The sequence below is a fragment of the Hylaeus volcanicus genome, chromosome 2 (genome assembly GCF_026283585.1).
Source record: "Hylaeus volcanicus isolate JK05 chromosome 2, UHH_iyHylVolc1.0_haploid, whole genome shotgun sequence".
Taxonomy (NCBI): Eukaryota; Metazoa; Arthropoda; class Insecta; order Hymenoptera; family Colletidae; genus Hylaeus; species Hylaeus volcanicus.
The window spans coordinates 31,206,584-31,217,110 of record NC_071977.1 but is presented as its reverse complement, the minus strand read 5'-3'; the positions used below and the strand labels follow the sequence as shown (position 1 = coordinate 31,217,110).

The 10,527-nt window shown below is 37.6% G+C and overlaps 2 protein-coding genes and 1 long non-coding RNA gene across 3 annotated transcripts in view; 2 read left to right on the top strand and 1 right to left on the bottom strand.

Moving 5' to 3' along the window:
* Positions 1 to 1,990, top strand: part of LOC128872348 (forkhead box protein A4-A-like) — a 5,815-nt gene extending 3,825 nt beyond the window's left edge. The window contains exon 2 of the mRNA XM_054114956.1: positions 123 to 1,990. Coding sequence (XP_053970931.1) covers positions 123 to 382 — 260 coding nt within the window. The 3' untranslated portion in view covers positions 383 to 1,990. The remainder of the gene's footprint in view (positions 1 to 122) is intronic.
* Positions 1,991 to 4,473: 2,483 nt separating this feature from the next.
* Positions 4,474 to 10,160, top strand: LOC128873021 (importin-4-like). The gene is made up of 15 exons (XM_054116299.1): positions 4,474 to 4,858; positions 5,321 to 5,407; positions 5,480 to 5,587; positions 5,650 to 5,802; positions 5,871 to 6,056; positions 6,131 to 6,425; positions 6,500 to 6,654; positions 6,737 to 7,334; positions 7,409 to 7,644; positions 7,717 to 7,928; positions 8,016 to 8,356; positions 8,437 to 8,612; positions 8,689 to 8,897; positions 8,998 to 9,308; positions 9,392 to 10,160. The coding sequence occupies exons 1-15, from the start codon at positions 4,805 to 4,807 to the stop codon at positions 9,514 to 9,516; spliced, it is 3,246 nt and encodes a 1,081-aa protein (XP_053972274.1). The 5' UTR covers positions 4,474 to 4,804; the 3' UTR covers positions 9,517 to 10,160.
* LOC128873022 (uncharacterized) lies at positions 4,725 to 5,360 on the bottom strand. Its single transcript, XR_008456299.1, has 3 exons — positions 5,253 to 5,360; positions 5,001 to 5,167; positions 4,725 to 4,864 (listed from the first exon to the last, which is right to left on the bottom strand). It is a non-coding gene; the product is annotated as an uncharacterized LOC128873022 (long non-coding RNA).
* Positions 10,161 to 10,527: the final 367 nt, after the last annotated feature.

Sequence of the window (10,527 nt, the reverse complement as noted above, 5' to 3'; positions counted from 1 at the left end):
TTAACTTTTATATATCAAGAATTTTCTCGAGGTCATCTTCTTGCACCGATCCTTTTCTACCCCTACCGATGCACGAATTCCCTCGAGGTCACTTTCTTGCAACGATCCTTTTTCTGTTACAGGAATAAAAATGTCCTGCTCGAATTCGAATTCGAACAGTTCCGGGGGCGGGCTGATCGACCGGAAACCGTCGTACTTCGGCCACCCCGCTGGATCCGTGACCTTGAGCTCGTTGGGCTCGCTGGGCTCGTTGAACTTGAGCAACATCGGCGGTTTGAGTATATCGAACATACCTGGCGCGGTGTCGTCGAACATTCATCACACGGCCACTACGACGCCCTCGTCGACGATGTACTACGATCAGATCAAGTACAGCATGTGAGAACGCTACGAGCCTAACGCGTAGAAACGACGTACTATTATCGAAAGCCGAGTGTCGATTGAACTTTAAAAATAATCGAGTGCGATGAATAAACACCCCCGTGGGTCACGCGTTACAGTGATTCTGTCACGAATGGACCTCGATTGGCCCTTCAGAGTCTCTTGAACCGCAAACGGTTAATCGACAGGATGCATGTGCGCGTATGTGTGTGTGTGTGTATAGAAGTTGTAAAGAAACAACGTTGCGTGCTCGAGGGTTGGTCGAAGCGCGGGGTAGGCCACGTTTGAAAGTAACGATTTAAAACTACGTAAAGTTATTTAAAAAGTGAGATCTTTCTTTAATCTTTTACTTTCAACCCTGTTCTACTCTGTTACCATTGTACAATTCGTGGAGAAGTATCTTTTAGTCCAGCGCCTTCGACAACCACGCGCACCGACTTCTTATTTATATTTATAGCTATCGATAAATGTTATCATTAATTTAAGTCTTCCGCCGCGAACCAAGTTCTGTAGTATTAAAACGTTCTTTGCTAAAAAAAAAAAGAAAAAAAAATAGAAATCGATGTTTGTTGCTTCAATAGCGTAGACGGTCTCCTTACGCAACATTGATAACGGTGTTAATCATGCACTGTAAAATACCGAACGAGTACAGAGTAAATGTCTCAATTATCAACGCATTATGAAATCTAAAACAACGACGTTGTTTTCTTTTGTCCAAGTTAATCGTAGCTACAGAGACGCCACAAGGTTGAACGCTTTGGAACGTCGCGACGGTTTTGCGGTGACAACGAAGCGATTGTTGATAAGGAAAGTTCTTTCTCCGGTGCCCGGCTATAGCCCACGAGCGGGTTCTAGGAACTCCTCTTGCTCATCAGACAGTTTGGAGCTTGGAGTCAACTCGAGCAACGTGATCTTCGTCCCAGCTTGCATGGAAAGCCGTTCGCCAATTTTCCTACTTGCTTCCTGTCCGTACTTCAAAATAAACGTGCTGGTCGATCCGATCAATTTTCAGAGAAAATACGAAGAAAACGTCGTCCTGAAAGATATTCCATATTAAAAACTTGAACTCGGACTTGAACTTTTCTCCTCTTGTAAAAAAACAAGAGGGGAAAATAAAAAAAATCTGAACTCCAAAGAGTCCGCTGGTTCCTTCGAGGAACTTGGGAGCAACCCCGAGTCCTTTTTTGGTTATAAAGAAGATAATACGGTCGCCGAGGGTACAGCTACCGGGCCGAGTCGTCTGCGACAGATTACTATTGGAACAGCTTGTTGCTAGGTCCCTGCCATAAAAATGACGGTGGTTCCTTTCGACCATCGCCAGGATACACTTATTCGAGCAACATGGAATTCTTTCTGTCACGTGTTCAAACAGTGCCGCGGTTCCTTTGTGAATCCTATAAATCACGTGTTGCACCTCCGCGCGGACAGTCCGCTAAATAATTGGTTCCGTCATGTCCTGAAATAGCCTGATGACAGCGCGTCCAGATCTCATTATCGCGGTCAAGGAAAAAAGTTGAGAAATTCACGAATGAATCAGCCACACTGCGTTCAGTCTGCCATTATAGGTTGCATAATATCAAAAGGAACATATTTTGTAATAGATTAGGTTCACGTCCCTCTGTAAATGTATTATCATTATTATTATTGGCAGTATATTCAGTTTTCAATTCTCAATTCGTTAAATAGTACGTAATAGATTATTTAAAGTATTCAAATTTTGTACCTAGGTACTTAGGTCTGTATCCGTACAGTTCTTTTTGATGTTCCAACCCGACCCAAAGAGTCGAGAGGCACGATTGCTTATGTAATAAATTTCAAAACGCCATGTGTAATGGCGGATCACACGTGTCGTCGGCTCGCACGAAAAGGATTCATCACCAACGTTAATTGCGCATTAACGTTTTTCACCGGGTTTCCTCTCTACCAATAATAACGATGCGAATTGTACCTAAAAATGTTCAAACATTCAATGGAACTTTCTGAAATTCTAAACATTATTTGCAATTTTACTCAATTTTATTCCCACGAGACCTGTGCCATAACATCTTCGTCTAAATATTATCGAAAAATTGAAGTGAGCCGTTCTTAACCTAACCTCGTGTTACTTCAATTTCTCTTCGATCGTAAATTGCGCATTAACGTTTTTCACGATGCGAATTGTACCTAAAAATGTTCAAACATTCAATGGAACTTTCTGAAATTCTAAACATTATTTGCAATTTTACTCAATTTTGTTCCCACGAGACCTGTGCCATAACATCTTCGTCTAAATATTATCGAAAAATTGAAGTGTGCCGTTCTTAACCTAACTTTTGTACTTTTGTAACGCGAATAAACGGATATCAGCTGCGGTATCTCTTTATTCGAGTTCTAAATACAGCGAGAGTTCAGATATTTCGTTTTACTTCGCGAAAGTCGGTATCTCGATCGATTTTTCTTAACAGCGCACGATGGCGGGTACTAAATCGGTACAGAAAGAACTACCACCGAGTCGTCTGGAATGCACGTAAAACCAGACGACGAATATGCACGAGGTGCAAGAGGAGTCACTCAATGACGTCGCTGACAGGCTATCTGGCCGTGCTTCGTCGAGCACAGGCGTTTCTGCGATACCTTTTTCGAGATAGATTCTAAGTCTGTTCGTCTTACGCCAGAAGACTCGTTTATTTTCTAGCGTAACCATTCGCTCAAAAATTTAGAGGAATATTTTCCAAGACAACCGAAGTACAAGACCAAAGGTTGACTAGACATTGATTAGAGTTTTCCAGAGTTTTCTGCTCGAGCACAAGACGACGAATATGCTTGAGGTTAAATAAATTCCCCGATAGAGGCGCTTAGACTCGGGTTAAATGAACGAAAATAAAGTGGTAATAATTTCTATAAAAAAAAGCATCGTTAATTAAAATACTACATTCACAATTTTTTTCGCTGCTTTTGCTATACATCGAAGAACGTTCCGATCGATACTCAGTCTTTTAACAGCGATCCAAAAAATTTCCACAACGCAGCGTTCATGGAAAGACGGGAAGCTATGGCATTTTTTTTTTTAACCGAAAAAAGAAGTGAACAAGGAATAGAGAAAGGGGAACAGAGGGGAATAGGAAGGGGTTCACTCTAAAATAATAAACTGCCCGACACGTTGCGAGTCGGTAGGCGAACAAACGACTTGCATGACTTACACTGCACAGACACGAAGAGTAAAAAATCTGGACTAGTATTGCAAAGGAAGCAATCTTTTACAATAAATAACCGATTCCTGTTGGGAACGAGGAACAGTGAAGCTCAAGAATAATTGATAAAAATACAATGATAATATGTCTCTATAATCAAAAATAATATTTAAATAATATTTAAAACAGTATTAAAAGAATGTACTTGTATACTTTCTACGATAAAAATATATATTCGCCTAGGACGATCAATATTGTCTATAAGCAGATCATATAAGAACTCGGTTAAACAAATTTTTTGACAAGTCACTAACGAAAAATACATCGACTAATGTATTAATTTATACGAAAAAGACTCTTAAACTACTCAATAGTATTTACAAACGCTTCTAATGAACTTCAATTTAATTCAATAAAAATACATTCAAATTTCCCGCGGAAAACTAGTGTCGTCATCTAACGGTGAACATACCGAACTAATTTCGTAGTATGATCAGCGCCTCTACCGGGAAAACGCTCAAGTTTGTCCTCAATAGTTCCTTTTTGCACAGCTAAATGGCGCTTTTTCGTGGTAATTTACCGACACCCATCGGTAAGTTACCATCGTGTCGGTAATTACCATCTAAATCGCGCCTTCTAGCGGTGACTGCTTGAACTATTCGAGGACAAACTTGAGCGTTTTCCCGATAGTGGCGCTGGTCAAACTCCGAGATTAGTTCGACCCTTTCACCGCTAGATGACTATTTATTCAACCGAAAATGGCGGGAACTCACAAGAGAAACCATACCAGTTTAAAAGCTTACAAAAGAAGGCTACATTTCTATAAAATAAAACTTCACGCTCGTTAAAAATTACGCTTGGAACGTCATCTATATGATTTATTATTTTTCGTGATTGTACAGGCACTTAGAAAATTATGGTCGTGGCAACAATATATCTCTTTAAAGAATATATGTCGAGAAATATACCAAAATATATATCTATAATAATTCAACCATTCTATTCCCTCATAAATGTTCCTTTCTCTGCCAATTAAAATAATTTTAAGGACGAAACAATGAATCCTAAATAAAATTTTATTCGTTGTTTATACGTATAATGTCGCGCCTGCGTGTTTAAGTATCATATGGACGTCACCAACAGGTCAGAGCAGCGGTGGTAGTAGACTGAGTAGACAGCCGGCTACTTCTGGGCCCCTGCTTCGTTTGGAAGTACTCTTAAATACGTATTTTGTTATTAATATAAATCCAGTTATGGAGGAAATACTATCGAAGTTGCTTGTAGCTGATAACACAACGATACAACAGGTATGTCTGGAAAAGTGACAGTTAACAGTTAGGACAAATTTTTGTGATGTTCGAAACACGTGTTCGGGTAGGCTGATAACCATTTTAAATGCTATTAAATTTAATTCGCTGTATCCACGTTGCAGGTTTGATAAAATCATACCTTTTTTCCTGTATATTCCGTTCGTGAAATAAACGAAATAACATACTGCTCGTAGACCTTTCCCTATCGTTAGCACTTCGATGTTTTAATATGCATGTCAGGTAGCTTTAAGCCTAAAGCGAGGACGAACCGTGCTTTTCATTTATTAGCATATAACTGGCAATCACCTACACATAGAGACTTATATATTTTATATAATCCAGGGACATATTGTAATATAACGTATCGTGAATCCTTGCTGTGTCCACTAACCAAGATGGAACACCATCATTTTTACTTCTTGTTTAACATGGAGTACAACTATGTTATGATGTTTCCAGGGAACAGCAGAACTCAGAGAAGCTGTAAAAAAACCAGAAAGTATACCAACACTATGTCAACTGATAGTATCATCGCCAAAGCCCCAGGTTTGTACTTCTATCGCATAAATATTCCACCTGTGTATCCATAAACCTTTCATAACATGAATATATCTTCAGATACGACAATATGCAGCCGTATTGCTTAAGAATCGTTACAGTAAAGGAAAACACTGGTTGCAATTACCACCACCTATACGCAGCGAATTTAAGACTGTGATTCTCCAGGTAAAAAAATTATTTACAAAATCACATTCTTCAAAGAGACCATACAATTTATATTATTCCAGGCACTGGTTAACGAACCAGAAAAATTTGTAAAGAATGCAATTGCACAGTTAATAGGTTTAATTGTAAAACATGAATTGCCTAGTAATGGGTGGCCTGAAGTTTTACAATTTGTTCAGCAACTGGTTACCAGCGAAAACTTGGCAGAGAAAGAGGTATATAAGAAATTGTTAAATATTTCTAATGTCCGTGATTATTTTTCTGACACAACTTTTTTTTATAGTTGGGAACCTATACTTTGTCAGTTATGACAGAAATGGCCCCTGATGCATACCAAGCACATGCTGAATCAATCACAGTTCTTTTGGGTCAAACATTAAACAGTCTACAAGATTTAGGAAACCCTGTAGCATATTATGTTCTACGAATAATGCTAAACCTTATCCCATTAATTCAAGGTAATCAAATGGTAAGTTTGACGTGATGAATGTAAATTCATTAAAACCAGTCTTAAGCATTTTTATAAATGAATTACTTTTGCAGATGGTAAACGCTTACCATCAAATGATGCCACAAGTAATGGCCACGATTCAGTCTCTTACCGCGACTAACGAAGATAAAGCTATCGAGTGCTTCGAATTGCTAGACGAACTATGCGAAAATGCAATTGCTGTGATAGCACCTCATGTCAAACTTCTTGTCAGTATGTGCCTTGCAATCGCTAATAATAAGTCCTTAGATAATGCTCTTAGAGTTAAAGCTGTTGTTTCTATCGGCTGGTTAGCCAGAACGAAAAAGAAAGCCATAATAAAACATAAACTTGTTGAGCCCATAATAGGTAAGTAATATTAACGAACACGTACAATTCTTTATTCTTGCAAAGAGATATAATTTTCTGCAATAATTTGATAGATATGTTGTTCACTCTAATGTCCACGCAACCCGAGGATGAAGACGATGAAGTTTACTTTACCGATAACGAAGACAATACACCTGTAACTTGTGCTGCCCAAATTTTAGATTTACTCGCACTTAATTTACCTCCAGAGAAATTAATTCCCCAATTGGTATAATTTAATACACTTTTAATCGTTTTCTCCGTAAGAGAAACTTACACATTTAATGTCTCGTTACTATATCATTTTTTAGTTGCAATACATAGAACCTAGTCTTCAAGGAACGGACATATATGCAAAGAAAGCGTCTTATTTAGCGATGGCGGTGTTAGCAGAGGGTTGTTCAGAATATATTCGAACTAAATATCTGGAATCATTCTTACGTTGCACTTGCCAAGGAATCACGGATTCCATTCCTGTAGTACGGAACGCTGCTCTTTTCGCTCTTGGACAATTTTCGGAACATTTACAGCCGGACATTTCGCAATATTCATCCGAATTATTACCTGTACTATTCGAGTATCTCGGTCAAATATGTGCTCACATTAAACAAGAGAAGAAAGCGCCTCCGTCGGTCGATCGTATGTTTTACGCACTGGAAATGTTCTGTGAAAATTTGAACGAAAGTATCTTACCCTATTTGCCAACTTTAATGGAAAGGCTCTTCGAAATTCTGAACGCCGACACTCCGGTTCACGTTAGAGAACTTTCTCTAAGTGCTATCGGTTCGGCTGTCTTGGCCAGCAAGGAGCACATATTGCCGTACTTCGAAAAGATCATTATTATTCTCGATAGTTATCTTACGGAAAAACAAACGGAAGAAACCATGTGTCTTCAAGTACAAGCAGTTGGTTCGTATTTCTACAGGTTTACTTAAATTTTAGATAACGTTTAAGGACTTTGTTTAAATCGATCGATATTGCAGATACTCTCGGAGTGATTGCAAGAACAATAGGTAATAAAAATTTTGAACCCTTGGCTGCTAGATCTCTCAATTTTGGAATGCAATTACTGAAGGAAACACAAGATCCCGATTTGAAGAAGTCCATCTATGGATTGTTTGCCTCGATTAGTACCGTAATGAAAAAGGAAATGGCGGCTGCTTTGCCAGAAATTATCGAACACATGATAATCAGCATACAGAGCTCGGAAGGCATAGTGGTATGTAAATTGTAAAAAGAATATAAATAACGCGATGATATTTTGCAATCGTGTCGTTCTATTTTGTTATAGCCACACTATAAGGACGACGAGAATTCTGCCTTTCCGGTTTACGAAGATTTCACTGAAAGTGAAAACGAAAACGATGAAGAAGACATTGAGAACACGGACAACGAAGAAGATGATGATGATTACGATATAGCAGGTTACCGTGTTGAAAACGCCTACATCGATGAAAAGGAAGAAGCAATTTTAGCCTTGAAGGAAATCGCCGAAAATACGGAGTAAGATATTTCTCTTACGTATACTAATTTTATATATTAGATAATATAGTTTTTACATTTATAACTACATATAAAATATTATTGCAGAGATGCATTTCTGCCATATCTTCAGAAGTCCTTCGAGGAAACTTTTAAATTAATTAATTATCCACAAGAAGATATTCGTAAAGCTGCCATTGATGGTCTTTTACAGTTTTGCATTAATTTCTCAAAAATAAATACTAACGAAGGAAAGGAAGCGTTATTGAAAGCTCTCTCTGTATACGTACCAAAATTATCAGAACTGATAAGACTAGACGACGAACGAACAGTAGCCATTAGCGGGCTGGATGCGTATTCGGAACTCTTGAAAGAAGTAAAAACAGATGTTCTAGTTGGAGAGGGCCATAAAGATGCTATAATGAATTCTGTCAGAGACGTTATGTCGGGTGAGTATTTAAAAAACTAAGCTTATCACATCTCTGCTATTTTAATAACGATATATGCAGGATGATATTGTTTATTGCAGGTAAAACGGCGTGTCAGGATGAAGACGACGCAGAAGAAATGGAGACCGAAGCTGAACAAGATGAATTATTGATAGAGTGCGCGGGTGATGTATTATCTAATTTTGGAAAAATAATTGCTCCAGAAGACTTTGCACTTTATTTCCGAGTCGTGTTGCCGATGCTTCTAGCGAGATTGGTACGACTCTTCTTGTACTAATTATCGCATACTAGCTATCGCAATCGTGCATTTAATAACTAAATAATATTTACAGAAAAAGAACAAGTCCGAAGCGCAGAGATCCTTTGCGGTTGGTACAATTTCAGAATGCTTCTCGGGACTTAAACATACAGTTACAGCCTTTATACCACAGCTTCTCCCAACATTGCTGAGACTCACGAATGATCCTAGCGCTGAGGTTCGCAATAATGCAATCTATGGAATTGGTGAACTTGCTATGCATGGAAAAGATGCAGTCTATTCGTATCCTTTTAATGCGTTGTTTTATATATTTATATAATGCGATATTTATAATATTTAAACCATGCGAAATCGAAAATATTTCTGAACATTGATCCAATAGTCATTACCCTGATATTTTGCAAGTTTTATCGAGTTTGATCGCTAAAGAGACTCACGCGGGAGCTCGAGATAACGTCGTCGGAGCAATTGCACGACTCATTATCGCTAATTACTCCATTTTGCCACTTGACCAAGTGTTTCCAGTTTTTGTTAATCAATTGCCATTGAAAGAAGATTTCGAAGAGAACAAGGCAGTCTTTAAAAGTATATTAACATTATACGAGGCTGGTCATTCCGTTTTACAACCGCATGTGCACATGTTGCTCAAGGTAGCGGTCAGTGTATTACACGAGGAGAGTGCTACTGATGATGGTATGTTATGCAATATTTTCTTTTTTTTTAAATTATTTTCACTACTATATCGAATTACGCATGCGTTTACATTTTTCATACAGAGACGAAGAGTTTCGTCAAGGAGTTTGTCAAATCAGCGCAGCGAGATTTTCCAAACGAATGGAACTCCATGTATACCGAACTTCCAACAGAAATTGCGACAAACGTCCAACGTCTATTTTCTTAGATACAAATACACATTCGAAAACAGCTATTACAGCTATGCTTTACAATCATTTATATATATATATATATGTTCATTATTTAAAATTTACCATAATTTTGCATATCTTGCTCCATTTGTGCTCATCGAAAAATGGTATCAAACAAGTCAATAATTAATCAAATCAGTGGGGGTAACGGAACACTATATTATAATAATGTAAGATATCACAGCCGAAGTATACTTTTTATATGAAGATATATATATATTTTTTGATTGGACCATCTATGTTAAATTCTAGTCTTTCAATTTTCCTTCTTTTTTTTTCTTTTTGTTTTTTGTTTTAAGTGCATGAAAAAAAATTCAGTGTAATTTTAAATCGTTTGAAGTAATAGGATTTCAAATTTTTTAAATTCAACCGGCGAAGTTGAGCTCGCTAATTTTTCACTATCGAATTACGCGAATAGGTGATTTTTAAATCGTGATAGGTATATGCGCACTCTGTCAAAGTGTAGGCGTAAAAAAAAAATGTTATTATTGAGCAGACGTCTACGGTCGTCGTGTCTCGTGTTTGTTTGTAACCGAGGATGCTTGTCTTTATATGAAGCATTGCATGTATACATTGAACATAAATGTATTATTCGAAGGAATAAATCTGTTGCACTATATCCTTTTATAAATAACAGTGGTGTCTTTGATTTTGAAATTGCATTGGTCACAATATATACAATTCAGAAAGTGTCGAATGTTTGTATTTTTTAGAAGTTAAACTTACCTTTACCTTTTCTTTATATAGTGTAGTCTTGTCAAATTGTTTACACAAGTTAAACTAAGGAAAGTGCACTATCCCTGGTTGACAAACTGGTGAACTAACATCACAGTGAATATTTCAGTCGGTAATGCGCTAGTGTCGCCATCAGGCGTAGCAAGACGTAAGCTAAATACGATAAGTCATCAAATGAATAGGTAACTTATCTACGCTAAATTGAAAAAATTATACTTTTTGAAGTACGAAATTGTTTTAAATTGTGTCTT